This window comes from Dreissena polymorpha, chromosome 9 (assembly GCF_020536995.1).
Source record: "Dreissena polymorpha isolate Duluth1 chromosome 9, UMN_Dpol_1.0, whole genome shotgun sequence".
NCBI lineage: Eukaryota > Metazoa > Mollusca > Bivalvia > Myida > Dreissenidae > Dreissena > Dreissena polymorpha.
In genome coordinates this window covers 84,573,569-84,596,137 of record NC_068363.1, presented here as the reverse complement: position 1 = coordinate 84,596,137, position 22,569 = coordinate 84,573,569, and the positions used below count along the sequence as shown (strand labels likewise).

Below are 22,569 nucleotides of genomic sequence, written 5' to 3'. Positions count from 1 at the left end.
GAGGGTTTACCATTTGACATGCGTAAATCACGTTCCGGGATGTGCCCGCTTCGGGCATTTTGTAATGTCCTAAAATAACTGCTATTCTCGAACCGTATTTAATTTGGACATTTTCCGAAAACGTATTAATAACTCGTTAAAAATGCCGCAAAAATAAACACGTTCCATAGGGATATAATATGATTTGGGTGTAAATCGATTTCATTCTTATTGTTGTTTGATTCCATTATATCGTAAATGTTTGTTTCCGAGATCATATACGAGAATTACATCGATATGTTACATGGCATGTACACTCAAATGTTTTTACAAACGACACGTGCTTACCTAAAGTTTGTGTTTCGTAATACACAGGATATTGGATTATCGGTGCTTGATTGGGCAATAAAACAAAGACGCAGTCGGCGGTCTTCAATATGCCTTTGAACTGACAAACATAATAATTAATAGCGCACGTGCTAATCTAACATTTAGGGATTAGAAACATGGGTTCTAGACACTTTGAATAAACATGTGTACTGGACGCAGCAGTAGTCTTCAGATGACGTTGGCGCGCGTGCCATGTTACCTCGGCGTTTTGTAATTTGGTACACGAATACACTGGTTTGTCGGCGACTTCTGGGTTATAAAGTTATATGTTTGCGATCAGATTATAAACTGGAGTATTTGATAATAAAGAAGCTGCCTAAAATTGGAATTTTGCAAATAAATACACGAACTGAAGACTTATTGAAGACGCCGACATTGCCGGATTTCGAACAGTAATAAAGTGCAAAATGCAAATTGATTATATGAATATTCATGGCACATTATGCAACATCCAATTAAATTGTAACCGGTATCTATAAATGTTTATAAATCATTTGGTGAATTAATGTAATAGAAATACCAAGTATTGTAAGAATTTTATAAGAAATAATACAATTGATTTTGAAAATGAATGAAGTTGTTTGAGAAACTCTTATGTTCTTCTATAGTTATTTATGAAAATTTACATGAATTTTGTGGCTTGCAGAATGAATTTATAAAATAAAACAATCTTCAAGAAAGAAGAATTGTAGTTTGGAAAGTAAGAAAAACAAGAGCAGACCGCTCATCTATTTTCTTTTTAAAGGTGAAAGGACTCTCATTTTCAATCACAAAGGAGGGAGGGGTGGAGTGAAGAGGGGTGTATAGTGTGGGGGTGTGGACATTTATTACATTATTTTCCAAAAATGCGGAAAAAAAATAAAAAAAATCGGGGGGTGGGGGGGAGGGTGGGTGGGTGGGGGAGGATTCTTGGGTGCAAAGGTTGGACGGTATTTCAAACATTAAATAATAAAAATAAATTTTTGTGTTTTTTAACCGTTTCAAAAAAAAAATTTGGGTGGGGGTGGGGTGGGGGGGGGGTATAGTGTGAGGGTGTGGTGGTAATTTGTGAGATGATCTTAAAAAAAAAAAAAATAGGGAGGGCGGGGGGATTTGGGTGGGGGGAGGGGGGTTGGGGGGGATTTTTGGGTGCGTTGGTTGGACGGTATTTCAAACATAAAATAAAAAAAATAAATTTTTGTGTTTTTTAACCGTTTCAAAAAAAAAAATTGGGGTGGGGGGGGTGGGGTATAGTGTGAGGGTGTGGTGGTCATTTGTGAGATGATGTAAAAAAAAAAAAAAAAAAAAAATAGCGGGGTGGGGGGGGGGGGGGGGAGGGCACGGGGTATGGTTTGGGTGGAGTCTATTGTGGTATGTCAGGTAAGAGTAGTTTTGTCAAAGTATCATTCAAATCTAATCATAAATAAAGAAGTTATGGCAATTTAAGCAAAATTTAATAATTTGACCTTGAGAGTCAAGGTCATTCAAAGATCAAGGTAAAATTCAACTTGCCAGGTACAGTAACCCCATGATAGCATGAAAGTATTTGAAGTTTGAAAGCAATAGCCTTGATACTTAAGAAGTAAAGTGGATCGAAACACAAAATTTAACCATATATTCAATTTTACTAAGTCAAAAAAGGGCCATAATTCCGTAAAAATGACAACCAGAATTATGCAACTTGTCCTTTTACTGTACCCTTATGATAGTTTGTGAGTGTTCCAAGTATGAAAGCAAAGATCTATGATACTTAAGGGGTAAAGTGGACCAACACACAAAACTTAACCAAATTTTCAATTTTCTAAGTATAAAGGGCCCATAATTCCGTCCAAATGCCATTCAGAGTTACAAAACTTTGCCTGCACATTCCCTTTTATGATAGTTAATGGGTGTTGCAAGTATGAAAGCAATAGCTTTGATACTGTAGGAATACAGTGGACCTAAACACAAAACTTAACCAAATGTTCAATTTTCTAAGTATAAAAAGGGCACATAATTCTGTCAAAATGTCAGTCAGAGTTACATTACTTTGCCTGCATAGTCCCCTTATGATAGTTAGTAAGTGTTGCAAGTATGAAAGTAATAGCTTTGAAACTTAAGGAATAAAATGGACCTAAACACAAAACTTAACCAAAATTTTCAATTTTGAAAGTATAAAAAAGGCACATAATTCTATCAAAATGCATGCCAGAGTTATCTAACTTTGCCTGCCCAGTCCCCTCATGATAGTAAGTAAGTGCACCAAGTTTGAATGCAATAGCATTGATACTTTCTGAGAAAAGTGGACCTAAACGCAAAACTTAACCGGACGCCAAGGTGATGACAATAGCTCATAATTTTTTTTCAAAAAATAGATGAGCTAAAAATTAATATTCCAAAATATAATTATTTGTATTTGATTCAACACACCAACTTCGCAAAGTTTCTATATGAGCTGGAAAGAGATTTGCATTTAAACCCAGTAAAACACACAGGGGTCAACTTAACATGACTATAACTGATGAATAAAATAATGTAGAAACATAAGTTTACACCTCAGGAAAGGAAATTTTATTAGCTAAAACTTTCATATTGAGTGTTTTTCAATAATATTTCAACTTTTATGAGAAAATCAGGTTTAAAGGCAATGAGGATTGCGTTTCCAAAGAGGTAGATTTGCATTGAAACGCAGTAAAACACACAACGGTCAACTTTGCATGACTATAACTGACCAATAAATTAAGGTAGAAACATACAGTTTACACCACAGGAAAGAAAATTTTTAGCTAAAACTTTTATATGGAGTATTTTTCAATAATATTTCCATTTTTATGAGAATATCAGTTTCAAAAGCAATGAGGGTCATAAAACAGCGTTTTTCCAATAATGCCTGTAAAGCTGGGGTACTGATATTGATAAGATGGCTATCAGCCACTGGTCAGCAGGCAGCTAGGTCTTGTGGTAACTGGAGAGGCTTATATTGGCTAAATGGCTGTCAAGGAAAGGGCTAAGTGAAAAAAGGGCCATAATTCTTACAAAATGCTTGATAAAGTTGTCTGGTCTTGTTTGTAGGTTGGGGTCATGTTGGTAAAGAAGTATGCAAAATATGAAAGCAATATGTCAAGGGACATTGAAAATATTTGGGGTGGTACGCAAACTTCAACATTTGCACGCTAACGCTAACGGGAACGCAAACGCCGGGGTGAGTAGGATAGCTCCACTATATATATTTCATATATAGTAGTCGAGCTAAAAAAGTACAATCTTTTTATTGAAGCTTGCAGGCAATAAAACCACAAATCATAAAACATATATCTTACCTTGTAAAGAAAACTTGTTTTTTATTGGCTAAGCCAAATATATTTTTAATATAAGATCAGAAACTTTTCATATTAGGCCACAAACGTTAAATGACGTTAAGGAAGTACATAAGATGACATAATGGAATACAGAATTTCTAACTTTCTTCAAATAGTTCAATAGATGCTATAGAAAGAATGGTACTGGTTACGTTAAATTAATAGCATGGCCTTTTACTGACATGCATGATGTGATACTATTACAGGGTAGCCACATTTATATTAAACTTCAGATATGCTCTCGCCAAATATTAATCTATTTACTATTAATTACGCCGTATGGGGTTAGTAACTAGTCATGCTAATACCCGGTAACATGCCTTAAATTGTCATATCATGAATAAGCAGTAATAACTCGAAGCATTACAGTTTCTTAATTGAATTGAGAGAAATCAAAACAGAACACCAACATACATGGACCCCTGCAATACTGGGTGGCGCCAGGTCGCAATACGTTGTATTGCCAGTGGGGAAGAGCAGGTGAGGGCAAAGAGGGTTCCGTGAAAGGCAGGACAGGGCAGTGAACTGGCGCCGCGTGTTCACCAAAGGGCTGATCCTCTGAAAGCAAATAGGAAAAGACATCAGCTGAACCCTTTTCAATACGTAAGCTCAATTGTATAAAAGCCTCGAGCTTACTTTAACATCCGTGAGTCTATTTCCTGGGTAAAACCAGTACTTGCTGTATTAGGAGAAGAAATTAAGACCTCTTGCATATTGGAGATCGGATCGCTAAGTGAGTACTATATACACAAAGACATGTAAGACATTAACACAAAATGTGAGCATAATTTTGAAAAAGGTCAATTGATACTTGCGACACAAAATGACAAACTAAGTGGTCAATGAAATGTTGAACTTCAGTTATCAACATCATCATTGGAAATTAATGAAATAATGATTAACAAGGGCTGTTTGTAAAACATGCAGGTCCCCCAAATGGGCTGTCAGTTGTAGTGGCAGCCATTGTGTGAATACGTTTTTTGTCACTGTGACCTTGACCTTTGACCTAGTGACCTGAAAATCTAAAGGGGTCATCTGCCAGTCATGATCAATGTACCTATTAAGTTTCATGATCCTAGGCCTAATTATTTTTGAGTTATCATCAGGAAACCATTTTACTGTTGCGAGTCACTGTGACCTTGACCTTTGACCTAGTGACCTGAAAATTAATCGGGGTCATCTGCCAATCATGATCAATGTACCTATGAAGTTTCACGATCCTAGGCGTAAGCATTCTTGAATTATCATCTGGAAACCATTTTACTATTTCGAGTCACTGTGACCTTGACCTTTGACCTAGTGACCTGAAAATCAACAGGGGTCATCAGCCAGTCATTATCAATGTACCTATGAAGTTTCATGCTCCTAGGCGTAAGCATTCTTGAGCTATCATCTGGAAACCATTTTACTATTTAGAGTCACTGTGACCTTGACTTTGACCTAGTGACCTGAAAATCATTAGGGGCCATCTGCCAGACATTATCAATGTACCTATGAAGTTTCATGCTCCTAGGCATAAGCATACTTCAGCTATCATCTGGAAACAATTTTACTATTTAGAGTCACTGTGACCTTGACCTTTGACCTAGAGACCTGAAAATCAATAGGGGTCATCTGCCAGTCATGATCAATGTACCTATGAAGTTTCATGATCCTGGGCGTAAGCATTCTTGAGTTATCATCCGGAAATCATTTTACTATTTCAAGTCACTGTGGCCTTGACCTTTGACCTAGTGACCTGAAAATCAATAGGGGTCATCTGCCAGTCATGATCAATGTACCTATGAAGTTTCATGATCCTAAGCCTAAGTGTCTTGAGTTATCATCCGGAAACCATCTGGTGGATGGACCGACGGACGGACGGACCGACCAACAGGTGCAAAACAATATACCCCCTCTTCTTCGAAGGATCGAGGGCATAAATATCCAAGATATATCAGATATCAATCAGGATTATGGGACATGCTAAATAGGAAATGCTGTGAATACTTATACTCGAAGAGAAAGTATTGATATTTGTTTCTACAAAAAAGAAAATGGTCTGAATTACAGAATATTCACTCAGACTTACATGCCATTCTTTTGAAAGATGAAAAACACTGGTAATTTTTCTATAACAAAATGGCCTGAAAGGCCCAAAGTCACTCACCTGAGATAACAAGATATTATTGGGACAAATCTTCTGACCAAGTTTCATGAAGATCGGAAAATAAATGTGGATTCTATAGCCATATAAGGAAAATGACACACCCTGGCAGCCATGTTTTTCAACCAACCAGAATCATTTTTGAACTCTTCCAAGATATTATCGAGATGAATCTTCTGACTATGTTTCATGAAGATCGGATAGTAGATGTGGCCTCTAGATATTTAACAAGATTTTACTATAGCCATATAAGGAACAAGATGCGTTTGTGAAACACAATGTCCCCCTATATGACGTTTGACTTTGAAGGATGTCCTTGACCTTGTGAAGGATGACCTTGACCTTTCACCACTTAAAATGTGCAGCTCCATGAGATACACATGCATGCCAAATATCAAGTTGCTATATTCAATATTGCAAAAGTATTCATAAAATAAGCGATTTGGGCCACATATATTTGACCTCTGACCTTGAAGGATGACCTTGACCTTTCACCACTCAAAATGTGCAGCTCTATGAGATGCACATGCATGCCAAATATCAAGTTGCTATCTTCAATATTGCAAAAGTATTTATAAAATAAGCGATTTGGGCCACATATATTTGACCTCTGACCTTGAAGGATGACCTTGACCTTGACCTTTCACCACTCAAAATGTGCAGCTCCATGAGATACACATGCATGCCAAATATCAAGTTGCTATCTTCAATATTGCAAAAGTATTCATAAAATGAGCGATTTTGGCCATATATATTTGACCTCTGACCTTGAAGGATGACCTTTACCTTGACCTTTCACCACTCAAAATGTGCAGCTTCATGAGATACACATGCATGCCAACTATGAAGTTGCTATCTTCAATATAGCAAAAGTTATTGCAAAATGTTAACGTTGGCGTAAACAGACCAACAGACAGAACAACAGACCAACAGACAGGGCAAAAACAATATGTCCCCCACTACTATAGTGGGGGACATAAAAATGACCCGCCCCTTGGAAGCCATGTTTTTCAAGCAAACATTATTATTTTCGAACTGATCCAAGATATCATTGAGACCAATCTTCTGACCAAATTTCATGAAGATTGGACAATACATGTGGCCTCTAGAGTGTTAACAAGGATTTACTTAAGCCTTATATAGCCATATAAGGAAATATGCCCTGCCCCTGGTGGCCATTTTTTTAAAGCAACCAAGACCATTTTTTAACTCATCCAAGATATCATTGGGACAAATCTTCTGACCAAGTTTCATGATGATCAGAAAATAAATGTGACCTCTAGAGTGTTAACAAAGTTTTACTATAGCCATATAAGGAAAAATGGCCCGCCCCCAAGGTGGCCATGTTTTTCAACCAACCGGCATCATTTTTTAAATTGTCCAAGATATTATTGGGATGAATCTTCTGACTGAGTTTCATGAAGTATATATGTGGCCTCTAGAGTGTTAACAAGATTTTACTATAGCCATATAAGGAAAAATGCCCCGCCCCTTAACAGCCATGTTTTTCAAGCAAACGTAACCACTTTCAAACTCATCCATGATATCAATAAGACAAATCTTCTGACTATTTTTTATGAAGATTGGACAATAAATGTGGCCTCTAGAGTGTTAACAAGGTTTTAATAGAGCCATATTAGGAAAAATGCCCCACCCCTTGGTGGCCATGTTTTTCAACCAACCGGCATCATTTTTGAACTCGTCCAAGATATTATTGGGAAGAATCTTCTGACCAAGTTTCATGAAGATCAGAAATAAATGTGGCCTCTAGAGTGTTAACAACATTTTACTATAGCCATATAAGGAAAAATGCCCCGCCCCTTGGCAGCCATGTTTTTCAAGCAAATGTAACCATTTTCGTACTGATCCAAGATATCATTAAGACCAATCTTCTTACCAAATTTCATGAAGATTTGACAATAAATGTGACCTCTAGAGAGTTAACAAGGCAAATGTTGACGGCGCACAACAGATGACGGAAAAAAAAGCGATCTCAAAAGCTCACCATGAGCACGTTGTGCTCAGGTGAGCTAAAAACTTACCTCTAAAGTAATAAGATGTTTCTCATCTGGACAAAATTTCCTCAATCGAATCAAAATGTGCATCGTCATCGAGATCGCATTGCTTGGTCTCAACTTGGCTGCAGTAGATATGCAAATATTTATTAACTGATAAGACAAGATCTCTATTGGCAGAGATTTTTGTGACCAATTGGAAAAAGTACCAATACAAGCCCAATTAGGAAATATTAGCTATACAAAATCTGCTGAAATTGGGAACATTTGCGTCATGAATTCTTCAAATTGGGAAATTGGTGTATTAGATTTTTTTCTAACAAATACTTCAGTATTCATACTTAAGTCAAGTTGTCAATAGCATACTTACTTAGGCTCAACTCATCAAGCTGCAAAGGGAAATAAACTAAATGTTGCACTGTATTTACCAAAACAATTTGGACACCTTCAATTGGGATTATTTTGGATGGGAAGTGGGAAATTTTTAGTTTTTGTCTGATTACGAAAGTAACATTTTTTGGAAACAAATCGCTGATTGGGATTAAATTCAGGTCGTTGTCCACATACATGTAAGTATCCAACAAGCTATACATTGCCAAATATTGACCTCTGCGCTAGTGGCACAGGTCTTGTGCCTGACACACTGACTCCAATAGGCAAACATTAGTGGTATGGTATTTTTAAATTGTACGATGAATGATAAAGTACAGTATGGACCATATGGGACACCGTCACACTTGTATGCTTAACAATGGTGAGAGTTACATGAAGCTTTATGCTAATTTTGATAACTACTATATCTCCACTTAATCAAAATTATTACTATCAACACCTGTGATGGACACTTAAGGGCATGACATTGCTGTTCACTAAGCTGTTAATCCATTCTATTTTATAGTTAACTTAAAACCTATAAATTATACAACTCTCACCCATATCTGCATTGTGGGCACACAGTTTCTCCACGGATATATTTCTAAAGGTGACCTTTTCCAGGTAACCTGTCATCTTGTAGGTAAGGTTCTTTACTCCGTTCTCCAACTCCATTTTACCGTTTACCACCAGCTTCACTAGGTCACCATCATTGATGTAGTTACCACGGAAACACTCTGTTTCACTGATAAGGCCTGGAAACAACAAGCTTTGTCAAAGTAAATGAAGAATGCAACCTATGATATGTTTTTTTTTTTTAAATAATCACATACTATGCTCTTGTTACTGCCTCTGAAAGGCATTATCACGCTTTTAAGCAGAGAAGTTTTGTTAGAATCAGTTGACCTTGATCTTGATCCAGCTGGTCTCAGATGGAATCCAAAGCTAGATATACATGTAATCCAAATACACACATAATGTCAGCAGATATCAATCCAAACTCAAGTTAAGAGCAAGATTTCTTTCTTATTTACAGTGATATTTACAATTACCTGACTGGCCATAGATTGACTCCCATGCAAGGTATACATATCAGAATTCACCATGCAATACCTACATCCAGAATCATGTCAATCATGCAAACCATTTTCCTATTGTCAGTGACCTAAAACTGTACCTGCCTAGTTCAAGATGCAATCACAACCTAAGACAGCACATGAGTTTCATGCACACAATTTCAGTGCAATACCTCTATCCAAACTGAAGATAACTGTGTGTAGGCTGTTTTCTATGTTTAGTCAATGTAACATTGACCTTGACCCGTCTGCCTCTACATGTTTAAGCAATCCAAATCAACCATCTGGCTCTATAAGCAATCTAAATCAACCATCTGGCTCTATAAGCAATCCAAATCAACCATCTGGCTCTATAAGCAATCCAAATCAACCATCTGGCTCTATAAGAAATCCAAATCAACCATCTGGCTCTATAAGCAATCCAAATCAACCATCTGGCTCTATAAGCAATCCAAATCAACCATCTGGCTCTATAAGCAATCCAAATCAACCATATGGCTCTAAAAGCAATCCAAATGAACCACCTGGCTCTATAAGCAATCCAAATCAATCTTCTGCCTCTATAAGCAATCCAAATCAACCATCTGGCTCTATAAGCAATACAAATCAACCGTCTGCCACTATACGCAATCGGAATCAACCATCTGGCTCTATAAGCAATCCAAATCAACCTTCTGCCTCTATAAGCAATCCAAATCAACCATCTGGCTCTATAAGCAATATGAATCAACTGTCTGCCTCTATACGCAATTGGAATCAACTGTCTGGCTCTATAAGCAATACGAATCAACTGTCTGCCTCATTGAGCAATATGAATCAACCGTCTGCCTCTATATGCAATCCAAATCAACCATCTGGCTCTATTAGCAATCTGAATCTACCAAACTTTAAATGCAATATCACCATGCAAGCTTAAGTCCCTGTGTGGAAACTGTTCTTCTTTTTTGTTACAGAGACATTTACTTTGACCTGACATGCCCAAAAACAATACCATGCTAGGTCACCATGCAAGCTTGCTGTATCACCAATTTAAATCAAGACTGTTTAATGAAAACTAAGGTTATTGACTGGAAACCACCTATTTGATGCTGTCTGCCCACCCACCTGTCATACTCAACACTAATAAATAAGACTTTCAAAATAGCTTTCCAATTCATAAAGTTACGAAACATTTAACAAGAGCACCGCCTTGCGGGTGCAGACCGCATATCTATTTTTCTTTTTAAAGTTGTAGGGACCTATCTCAATTTCAATCACAAAGGAGGGAGGGGTGGAGTGGAGAGGGGTGTATAGTGTGGGGGTGTGGGGGAATTCTTGGGTGGGATGGTTGGACAGTATTTCAAAAATAAAATAATAAAAATAAATATTTGTGTTTTTTTAACCATGTTTGAAAAAAACAAGAGATGTGTTTGTCAGAAACACAATGCCCCCTATTGCGCCACTTTGAATTTTTATTAATTTTTTTACCTTTGACCTTAAAGGATGACCTTGACCTTGAACTTCCACTACTCAAAATGTGCAGCTTTATGAGAAGGCCACTTTGAAATATTATTTTTTTGACCTTTGACCTTGTAGGATGACATTGACCTTGAAGGATGACCTTGACCTTGAACTTCCACCACTCAAAATGTGCAGCTTCATGATAACGCCGCTCTGAAATTATTTTTTTTTTTACCTTTGACCTTGAAGGATGACCTTGAACTTCCACCACTCAAAATGTGCAGCTTCATGAGAACGCCGCTTTAAAACTTTTTTTTTTACCTTGACCTTGAAGGATGACCTTGACCTTGAACTTCCACCACTCAAAATGTGCAACTTCATGAAAATGCCGCTTTGAAAAAAAAAAAATTGACCTTGAAGGATGACCTTGACCTTGAACTTCCACCACTCAAAATGTGCAGCTTCTCGATAACGCTGCTTTAATTATTATTTTTTTACCTTTGACCTTGAAGGATGACCTTGAAGGATGACCTTGACCTTGAACCTACACCACTCAAAATAAGCAGCTTCATGATAACGCCGCTTTGATTATTTGTTTAACCTTTGACCTTGAAGGATGACCTTGACCTTGAAGAATGACCTTGACCTTGAACTTCCACCACTCAAAATGTGCAGCTTCATGAGAACGCCGCTTTGAATTTTTTTATAAAAAAATTTGGCATTGAAGGATGACTTTGAAGGATGACCTTGACCTTGAACTTCCACCACTAAAAATGTGCAACTTCATGAGATACACATGCATGCCAAATATCAAGTTGCTATCTTTAATATTAAAAAAGTTATGGCCAATGTTAAAGTTTTTGGACGGACAGACCCCATATATTTGATATTTGACCTTGAAGGATGACCTTCACCTTCACCTTTCACCACTCAAAATGTTCAGCTCCATGAGATACACATGCATGCCAAATATCAAGTTGCTATCTTCAATATTGAAAAAGTAATGGCCAATGTTAAAGTTTTTCCGACAGACAGACACCATAAATTTGACATTTGACCTTGAAGGATGACCTTGACCTTGCACCACTCAAAATGTGCAGCTCAATGAGATACACATGCATGCCAGATATCAAGTTGCTATCTTAAAAAGTGAAAAAGTTATGGCCAATGTTTAAGTATTTTTCGGACGGACAGACAGACTGACTGCATACTGACTGACAGTTCAACTGCTATATGCCACCCTACCGTGGGCATAACAATTATTTTTTTGGGGTGGGGGGTATAGTGTGAGGATGTGGTGGTCATTTATTAGATGATCTTTAATTAAAAGGAGTCAATTGTGGTATGTCAGGTAAGAGTTTTTTGTCAAAGTATCAATCAAATCTAATCATAAATAAAGAAGTTATGGCAATTTTAGCAAAATTTAATAATTTGACCTTGAGAGTCAAGGTCATTCAAAGGTCAAGGTAAAATTCAACTTGCCAGGTACAGTACCCTCATGATAGCATGAAAGTATTTAAAGGTTAAAAGCAATAGCCTTGATACTTAAGAAGTAAAGTGGATCTAAACACAAAATTTAACAATATATTCAAAGTTACTAAGTCAAAAAAAGGCCATAATTCCGTAAAAATGACAACCAGAGTTATGCAACTTGTCCTTTACTGTCCCCTTATGATATTTTGCGAGTGTTCCAAGTATGAAATCAATATCTATGATACTTTAGGGGTAAAGTGGACCAAAACACAAAACTTAACAAAATTTTCAAGTATAAAGGGCCCATAATTCCGTCAAAATGCCAGTCAGAGTTACATAACTTTGCCTGCACAGTCCCCTTATGATAGTTAGTAAGTGTTGCAAGTATGAAAGCAATAGCTTTGATACTTTAGGAAAATAGTGGACCTAAACACAAAACTTAACCAAATTTTTGATTTTCTGAGTATAAAAAGGGAACATAATTCTGTCAAAATGCCGGTCAGAGTTACATAACTTTGCCTGCACAGTCCCCTTATGATAGTTAGTAAGTGTTGCAAGTATGAAAGCAATAGCTTTGATACTTTAGGAAAATAGTGGACCGAAACACAAAACTTAACCAAATTTTCGATTTTCTGAGTATAAAAAGAGAACATAATTCTGTCAAAATGCCAGTCAGAGTTACATAATTTGCCTGCACAGTTCCCTTATGATAGTTAGTAAGTGTTGCAAGTATGAAAGCAATAGCTTTGATACTTAAGGAATAAAATGTACCTAAACACAAAACTTAACCAAAATTTTCAATTTTCTGAGTATAAAAAGGGCACATAATTCTGTCAAAATGCAAGCCAGAGTTATCTTACTTTGCCTGCCCAGTCCCCTCATGATAGTAAGTAAGTGTACCAAGTTTGAATGCAATAGCATTGATACATTATGAGAAAAGTGTACCTAAACGCAAATTTTAACCGGATGCCGACGCCAAAAGCTCATCTTTTTTTTCCCAAAAATAGATGAGCTAATAAAAACATACGGCAATAACAATAAATATTTCCGATTTATGGCCATTTACTTTAAACTTCCTTTCATTGGCCTCGATCATCAGATATGTGATAAAACAAACGTAACAAAGACACTAATTCCTTTACAATACATGTTTAAACCATTCATGTGTACACCAGTCAGTGATCTATGATTTGCTTCACTTTAAAAGTTTGAGCACAATCTGCCACGCAGTAACAACGGAGTTAAGTCCACAAAATAAAATGAAGTTTACGCTACAATTCCTCAAAAAATGACAAAGGGACATAATTTAGCAAAAACTAGTTGCAGTTTAATTTTATTCTTACTTACCATGCAAAATGTAAACAGCAATCGCTTTCACCCTGTGCGGTTCAGAATGGGAGAACATCATTTGGTGGCGAGCTTTCTTATCATTTTTTTCTCGCCAGTCATTGTAACACTGGAGAGTAGAAGTCATAAATGAGTTCTTGTAATCCTGGTACACATATTAACCTTTTCCACCAAGATACGTTTTTTGACGCATTTGTAGTCCCTTAGAAAATTACATTTAAGACATTTCTTACTAGATTCACATTTTTAAGGCTTCATTTCCAACCCTTAGATACTGATGAGCAGCAAAAAGCATAAAACCTGAAGAGACTGCGAGTTACTCACACGCTGTTCTGATTTTATGCAGTTTGCACACAGCCATTTTCACTTTGCTTTTGAGTGGGAAAGGGTTAATATGTCTTAAGACAAAAGATGTGTTTGTCAGAAACACAATGCCCCCTACTGCGCCGCTTTGATTAAAAAAAAATTGGGGGGAATATATCCCTTTGGATTATATCATTTGGCAGGTAGAGATCATTTTCACAAGCGAAAATGATCTGTACCTGCCAAATGATAAGTACAAATGATCTCCCTTTAAAGCTTGTTACTTCCTTTGGATTTGTTTTTTTGACCTTTGGCCTTAAGGATGACCTTGACCTTTCACCACCCAAAATGTGAAGCTCCATGAGATACAAATGCATGCCAAATATCAAGTTGCTATGTTCAATATTGCACAAATTATGTCCAATGTTAAAATTTTCAGAGGGACACACAGACTGACAAACAGACAGACTGACAGTTCAACTGCTATATGCCACCCTACCGGGGATTTCTGAAAAACAATTATGTGAGTGAAAGAATAATAAAGTGCATGGAGTTGAGCAACAAGTTACTCATGAAGGACTAAAATACATGTCCATCGCCAATTGAATTGGAAATGCTTGAAATATGTTTACTAGACATTAAACACATACTTTAAAGGTCTGGTAGGAAGCTGTAATGTGAAGCCTTTCTTTCCAAAATTGACAATTACAGTCTTTGGAAAATAAGTACAGTTATAGTAAATAGGAGCACTACAATCGTCAAGAGCGGAAGAGTGAATAAAAACAGTGATATTGTTTAGCAGTAATATGGTAATGTTTTCATAAAGGCTGTTCAGTGCGGCGCTAAACTACAACTCTCCCATGTTTTGCACATATGCCCATTTGGAGGCAAATTAGTACATCATGCCCTTTACAAATTGTTAATAATGTTCATTACAGGGGCAAATGTGTTAATCTTTGATTCAATACTATTTAGTGACAAACTGATAAGATCAGTTGACTCCTGAAGCCAATGAGCCCAAAATCTACATTATTCTGATTTAGTTTTTTTCATTATTAAAAAAATCTTCATATTATAAGTATAGACAATAAACTGAAAGTTATTTAAAAAATTGTCTTTTCTTAATTATTTCTAGAACAATATCATAATTTGAAAAAGTTTGAAATACTATAGCATTTTGAATTTAAAATCACGATTTGGACTTCTAAATTACAATTAGTTTGACAGATAGTGTATTATTGCTCCATCCACACATTGCAAATACTTAATTGTTAATAAAAGAAATACTGACTTATGATGGTTCATCTTTATAGAAACAAGGGCTGTTTGTAAAACATGCATGCCCCCCATATGGGCTGTCAGTTGTAGTGGCAGCCTTTGTGTGAATATGTTTTTTGGCAATGTGACCTTGAACTTTGACCAAGTGACCTGAAAATTAATAGCGGTCATCTGCAAGTCATGATCAATGTACCAAAGAAGTTTTATGATCCTAGGCGTTAGCTTTCTTGAGTTATCATCCGGAAACCATTTTACTGTGTCAAGTCACCGTGACCTTTGACCTAGTGACCTGAAAGTCTATAGGGGTCACCTGCTAGTCATGATCAATGTACCTATGAAGTTTCATGATCCTAGGCGTAAGCGTTCTTGAGTTATCATCCAGAAACCATTTCCCTAAGTTGAGTCACTGTGACCTTGACCTTTGACCTAGTGACCTGAAAATCAATAGGGGTCATCTGCGAGTCATGATCAATGTACCTATGAAGTTTCATGATCCTAGGCATACGTTTTCTTGAGTTATCATCCAGAAACCATTTCACTATTTCGGGTCACTGTGACCTTGACCTTTGACCTAGTGACCTGAAAATTTATAGGGGTCATCTGCGAGTCATGATCAGTGTATCTATGAAGTTTCATGATCCTAGGCATAAGCGTTCTTGAGTTATCCATAAACCATTTTACTATTTCGGGTCACCGTGACCTTGACGTTTGACCTAGTGACCTGAAAATCAATAGGGATCATCTGCGAGTCATGATCAATGTACCTAAGAAGTTTCATGATCCTAGGCATAAGCGTTCTTGAGTTATCATCCAGAAACCATTTTACTATTTCGGGTCACCATGACCTTGACCTTTGAACTAGTGACCTGAAAATCAATAGGGGTCATCTGCGAGTCATGATCAATGTACCTATGAAGTTTCATGATCCTAGGCCTAAGCATTCTTGAGTTATCATCCGGATACCATCTGGTGGACGGACGGACATACGGACAGACCGACATGTGCAAAACAATATACCCCCTCTTCTTCAAAAGGGGGCATTAAAAGAAGCATTTATTAGAAACAAACATAATCATGAAATGAATCAGCCAGTCATACAATAGGACATGAAATATTGACTTGAGTAAATAAACAGCGTTTTATCTTATAAAACCTTTTCATTACACTCAAGGCACACAAAATACCCATTTTAAGTCAAACACAATGCCCCTCTGACCTCCTCGATCGAACACTTAACTAAGGTCAAGTACAAGTGTTAAGCCTTGCATGTACATAACAAAAGATCATTATTATCGTTTCTTTTAGCTTAAAACAAATGAGGATTCTGTTAAAAATCTGCTTACAGTTTCCCAAGTCTCATGCAGCAATAGTGGCAACATGAAGTCCACGGTGTATTCCTTGTAGCTCTGGTAACGCCTCAAAAGTGGGAACAATGCTTGGTTGCTACTGGTAACTGGCGGTGCTGCAACTCTCTTTGATTTTCCATCATTTTCAAATTTCACTGAAAAATTCAACAACTTCATGCCAAACAAGCAGACGAGAATGTGAATTTAAAACTGGAGCTTGAAGCAATAGTGATGAAGAAAATGCCTTTTGTAATATGTAAAAAGTTAATAAAAACTATAATAATTTTATAACAAGAAACCTTCAGAGACGGGTGATGCTCCCCAAAGTGTTTTTGTCACAATATTGCACTATATATTCAGATAAAAGGAAACGTCTTGAGGGCATAGTAGTTGGGGGGACAAGAATTTTTTATAGAAAATTTCCAAGGGCCATAACTCTGTGAAAATCATCCGACCAGAACCCGCTGATAATATGCACATCTCCTGTTGATAGTGAAGCTTCCCATAAAGTTTTTTTGAATTCCGGTCATTAGTTGCTGAGAAATAGCCCGGAAAAGAATTGCACTTTATGTACAGTTAATGGAAAATTTCCAAAATTTCAAAGGGCCATAACTCTGTAAAAATCATCCGACCAGAACCCACTGACAATATGCACATCTCCTGTTGATAATAAAACTTCCCATAAAGTTACATTGAATTCCGGTCATTAGTTGCTGAGAAATAGCCCGGCCAAAAATTGTGCACGGACGGACAGATGAAGCAGCGACTATATGCTCCCCCCAAAATAAATTTTGGGGGGAGCATAAAAGTAAGAACAAGGGGCACCCACATTTTTTTTGAGTCGGAATAAAATGAAACATAATATGGAAAAGCCCAGGTTCACGCAGTGGTTACCATATTTATTTCAACACACTTGCAGCACAAAAATGACATTTTCCCCCTAAAAAAGTCTAATAAACCAAAATATGGGGGTGTGCATCTACACATTCTGTTAAATTGCTTTTTATATGTTTGTAAAGCTTCAGCCCTATGGTAGCAATACATTTTGACAAGACTGCAAGAGGACTAAGGTCACTCTTATGAGAACTTCAGCATCTTAATTAATCTAAGCAATTTTTGTGATGTATGCATAGTAAGTGAGTCTTCTGATATTGCTTTTACCTTGACCCATGTTTCAATACGTCTAAGATACCCTTAGAACAAATTCAAACTAAAGTTCCATGCTGATTGAGCAAAAACCATGTGACTTTTAAGGTTTTAACAAGGTTTTGCAATAGAACTTTAAGGAAACTGACCCATAAACTTGTAGCTATGTTTTTGAGCCGACTGGAACCATTTTAAAACTTGGTAAATATATCATTAAACAAGTGTTCTGAGAAAGTTTTATGATATTTGGATAAAAAATGAGACTTTAACTTCACTATAGCAATATAAGACAAGGGACAAAATTGTCACAAAACCAGGTTTTCAACTTGAAAATAAGTCTGATAAAAGGAGACAATTCAAAATGTGCATTGTTAAACCTTTTGTGTAAGATTCAATCTATTTTTACTCGTGGCGACCTTGATTTCAATTTGAAAAAAAAATCTGATAAAGGGAGACCAACTCAAAATGGGCATTGTTACTGATTGTTGTTCAAAGTTACCCCACTTGTTTCAAAATCAATCTATTTTTAGTCGTGGCGACCTTGACCTTGGAGATATTGACATAATTCTTTCGCGCGACACAACGTCCAATGATGCTGAACAAATGTGCCAAATGATTTTTAAATCTCACAATGAAAGCCATAGTTATGGCTTGGACAAGCTCATTTTTGACATTTGAACACAAAGTGAGACCTTGACCTTGGAGATATTGACATCATTATTTCGCACGACACACCGTCTAATGATGGTGAACAAATGGGCCAAATGATTTTTATATCTCACAATGAACGACAAAGTTATGTCCCGGACAAGCTTGTTCTGCCGGACCTCCCGCCAGCCTACCAGCCCGCCGACATTCGCCAATCTAATAACCAGTTTTTTCCTTCGGAAAACCTGGTTAAAAGTCTGCCAAGCCCAAGGGTGGCCATGCTTTCTGTAGGACCTGAACCATTTTCAAACTCAGCAGATATATCATTATAATGCAAGTTCTGGGTAAATTTGAGAATGATGTCAAGGATCACAATTGCAATATAAGGAACACTTCCCCAACCTATGGCCAGCATGTTTATCAACAGACTGAAACCATTTTCAAACTCTGATATATCATTAGAAACAAATATTATAAGCACATTTCATGAAAATTGGACTAACATGTGGCAACTACATGTACTAGAAGTTTCCACAAGGTTTCACCCTAGCCATGTAAGGAAAACTGCCACAACCCTAAGCGGCCATGTTCCCCAATGAACCTGAACCATTTTTGAAATTAACTAAAAACTCACGACTTTAAGCGTGCTCACAGGGAGTGTCGGTTTAGAGTTAACACAGATGCTCTGGCGTAACATATAAGTAACACAAGTAAAATAAAAGCATAATATAATGTCTTACATTTTTCATCAAACCATTCTGGATTCCACCTCAAGATATCCTTCAAGAAGTCGTCCCAGTGTAACATCAGATTTTTGTCCACCATATTGAGAGGCATCATCACCCTATTGGTCGACGAGAAAGTCGCTATATGTGTCGTGCTTTGCTGAAGAGGCTGAAAGGGTTGTCTCCCTTGTGGTTGCCCTGTACTACTAATCACATGACAGTCGCTTGATGAATTGATGTTGTAGTTGGCAACAGAGCTGGGGGGCATGGCTGCTGGTTGAACATAACTTGATTTCTGCCAAAGGAAATTGCATAAATAAACAAGAGTGCCAAACTGTCACAAGATACGCCCGTTCGGAGGTTTTGGACACCATGCTTAATGCTTGAAATGCACTAAGTGACCTCGAGACCTAGTTATTGACCCGGCATGACCCATATTTGAACTTGACCTAGATATCATTTAGATGTAACATCTGACTAAATTTGGTGAAGATCAAATGAAAACTACTTCAATTAGAGAGCGGGCACCATGCTAAATGCTTGAAATTCATTATGTGTCCGATCGTGACCTCGTTTTTGACCCGGCATGACCCATATTCGAATTTGATCTACATATCATCTAGACTCAACTTCTGACCAAATTAGGTGATGATCAGATGCAAACTACTTCAATTAGAGAGCGGACACCATGCTAAATGCTTGAAATGCACTAAGTAACCTTGTGACCTAGTTTTTGACCCGGCATGACCCATATTCGAACTTGACCTAGATATCAACTAGATGCAACTACTGACCAAGTTTGGTGAAGATCGGATGAATACAATTTGAATTAGAGTCCGGACAAAGTGGCGCCGTTGAAATTTAAATGCACTAATTGACCCTATGACCTAGTTTTTGACCCGGCATGACCCATATTCGAACTTGGCCTATATATCAACTAGATGCAACTGCTGACCAAGTTTGGTGAAGATCGGATGAATACAATTTGAAATAGAGTCCGGACAAAGTGGCCCCTTTGAAAATGCACTTATTGACCCTATGACCTAGTTTTTGACCCGGCATGACCCATATTCGAACTTGGCCTAGATATCAACTAGATGCAACTGCTGACCAAGTTTGGTGAAGATCGGATGAATACAATTTGAATTAGAGTCCGGACAAAGTGGCGCCGTTGAAAATGCACTAATTGACCCTATGACCTAGTTTTTGACCCGGCATGACCCATATTCGAACTTGGCCTAGATATCAACTAGATGCAACTGCTGACCAAGTTTGGTGAAGATCGGATGAATACAATTTGAATTAGAGTCCGGACAAAGTGATGCCTTCCGCCCGCCGCCCGCCGCCCGCCGCCCGCCGCCAAGGGGTTTCACATAATACGTCCCGTATTTTATACGGGCGTATAAAAATGAAAAATGCATGTATTAATACATCATTTTTTTAATTACTTCACCGCATAAAATGGGCTAGAAAAAAGCAAGCACAATTGGTGATACATTAATTGAAACATACTAAATTAAACATAATAACAAACTTTGAAGAGAAAATTGAATTGTTAATTATAGGTAGGTCAGTCAGTTTGACGGCAAGTTTATTCCTAGTGTAACTGTTAGTTCAGAAGCCAATAACAAATGCCATACATCTTTTTGTGATAAGATTTTAACTGACGTTTTTGCTTTTTGGACTTCTTTTCTTTTGTCTGTAGAAGGCAATTATTCTTCTTATATGAAGATTTAACCTTTCTTTGTTGATAATCATGTTGTTATGGACATAAAGTTTCTAAGCTATGCATACACAGAAACACAGGGCACAATAGTGGTTCATTACCTTAAGTAGAAGCTCTGAAGGCACATGTGTAGACGTACTATGACTAATCTGAGGTCTACTTCTTGGCCTATCAGTTGGCACAGAAGGCACTGACGTTGCGTTTGTAACAGCCCCTGATCTAAAAGCACTACTGACCCGAGAAATATCATTTGAAATAAGTCTATAAGGCATTTGAATATTCGTTGAAGTAATACTGCTCGTAATTGCACTGTCGTTTGAAATTGGAACACTGGGCACTTGAAGATCCTGTGAAGTTTTAGTAGTGGGCACTTGAATATCAGTTGAAGTACTAACACTTTTCACTCTGTTTTCTTTAAAATTTTGACTACCAGAAACTCTGATATGCGAATCAGTTTTGTGTCTTTGCCTACCAACAGTTTCATGTTTCTTAGGATCCTCTGATTCAAATCTTACTCTTTTTGTTTTAACTTCAGTCGAGTTTTCTTTTTCATGACTTTCAGTGGAATCTTTCCTCTTTACTGCACTTTTGTCATCTTTGTTTTTTCCAAATGAAGTCAGTTCATGGGCTCTTTGCTGATCAGGAATGCCAATCATGAAGTCAGCACCAGATATTTTTGGTTTAGGTACTGTATCTGAAACTGTGGTCCTGGGTAAACTAACAACTGATGTGGTTGCTATAGGGACACTTGAGATTGTTGTGCTTGCAATAGATATATCTGCTGTGGCTGTCCTTGTATTAGTGCATAAATCTGAAGAGCTCAAAACTTCTGCTGAAAATTTAAATCAAATTAAAACAAAACAGTTTGAAGTCAAGAATACCAAGCTAAATGGACTTGAAAGTTAAAACTTGTTTCAAAAGCCATGAAAAATAATTCAAAGTCCCAAGAACATTCGTAATTGGGAACTAGATATTCTACTTTTTATAAGTATGTATATATTTCATATTGTAAAGGATTTGTGGTACCTTGATTATAAACAATTAAATGTGTAATTAACTGAAAAACATGGCAATTATAAAGATGTTATCATAGTTTAGTAAATACAATTATTTAGTATATACACATTGGTTACAAAAATATGTAAACTAAAGAGTTTGAAGTTTGAAGAAAACCCATAATTAGACACATTAATAGCATAGGAATGAAAATTTTAATGACATAGCCTACTGGTCAGCCCAATAAACGCTTTATAATAATCTGAGTTGTACCCGAAGCATGGCGTTTTCTAGTAAGCAGGCCTGTGGAGTTAAGAATTGGTAGACCCTTTTCTACTATCTGGCTGCATGTGGGCAAGTTAACATCATCCACATCAGTAGCTGCAAAACAACAGTATTTTAATAATATGAGCTTACATGAGTGGCTGTTATTATATTTGAGAACAAGCAGATGTTACAAGACAGCTTATTGAAGAATTGGGGCAAGACAGGTTCAAATTTCACCAGTGTCGACTTTAAAAGAAAGTATAAATTGTAACCACTTACACATTTCTTAATTGAAAGTTTGTGCAATTTACATTATGATTAAATGTTTATTAAATAATTTTTCAAATGATCAACGCTAAATATGTTTATTTTCCTATTAATAGTATTCAGTAGGCAATTAGTTATTTTATTAAACATGCTTATCCTACTTACTTCCATGATATGCAAAAGTGCATATTTGTTTGATTCAATGGAATATTGATTTCATTTCACGAGTGATCATATAAAATAATATTTTCCTGAGTGGCACAGCAACGAGTAAATATATATTTTTTTTATGATCACAAGTGAATTAAAATC

General features: G+C 36.9%; 2 protein-coding genes across 3 annotated transcripts in view; one reads left to right on the top strand and one right to left on the bottom strand.

The window, feature by feature from the left end:
• LOC127845741 (DNA repair-scaffolding protein-like) overlaps positions 1 to 22,569 on the top strand; it is a 590,230-nt gene that overhangs the window by 116,805 nt on the left and 450,856 nt on the right. The window lies entirely within an intron of this gene.
• LOC127845738 (uncharacterized) overlaps positions 1 to 22,569 on the bottom strand; it is a 94,366-nt gene that overhangs the window by 51,507 nt on the left and 20,290 nt on the right. The window contains exons 3-10 of one of the 2 annotated variants that reach the window (XM_052376846.1): positions 21,997 to 22,104; positions 20,829 to 21,559; positions 19,017 to 19,296; positions 16,480 to 16,637; positions 13,556 to 13,664; positions 8,780 to 8,974; positions 7,875 to 7,972; positions 4,101 to 4,244 (exon numbers count right to left, since the gene is read on the bottom strand). In XM_052376846.1, the coding sequence (XP_052232806.1) occupies positions 4,101 to 4,244; positions 7,875 to 7,972; positions 8,780 to 8,974; positions 13,556 to 13,664; positions 16,480 to 16,637; positions 19,017 to 19,296; positions 20,829 to 21,559; positions 21,997 to 22,104 (1,823 nt within the window). The remainder of the gene's footprint in view (positions 1 to 4,100; positions 4,245 to 7,874; positions 7,973 to 8,779; positions 8,975 to 13,555; positions 13,665 to 16,479; positions 16,638 to 19,016; positions 19,297 to 20,828; positions 21,560 to 21,996; positions 22,105 to 22,569) is intronic. The other variant, XM_052376847.1, reaches the window with a different exon arrangement.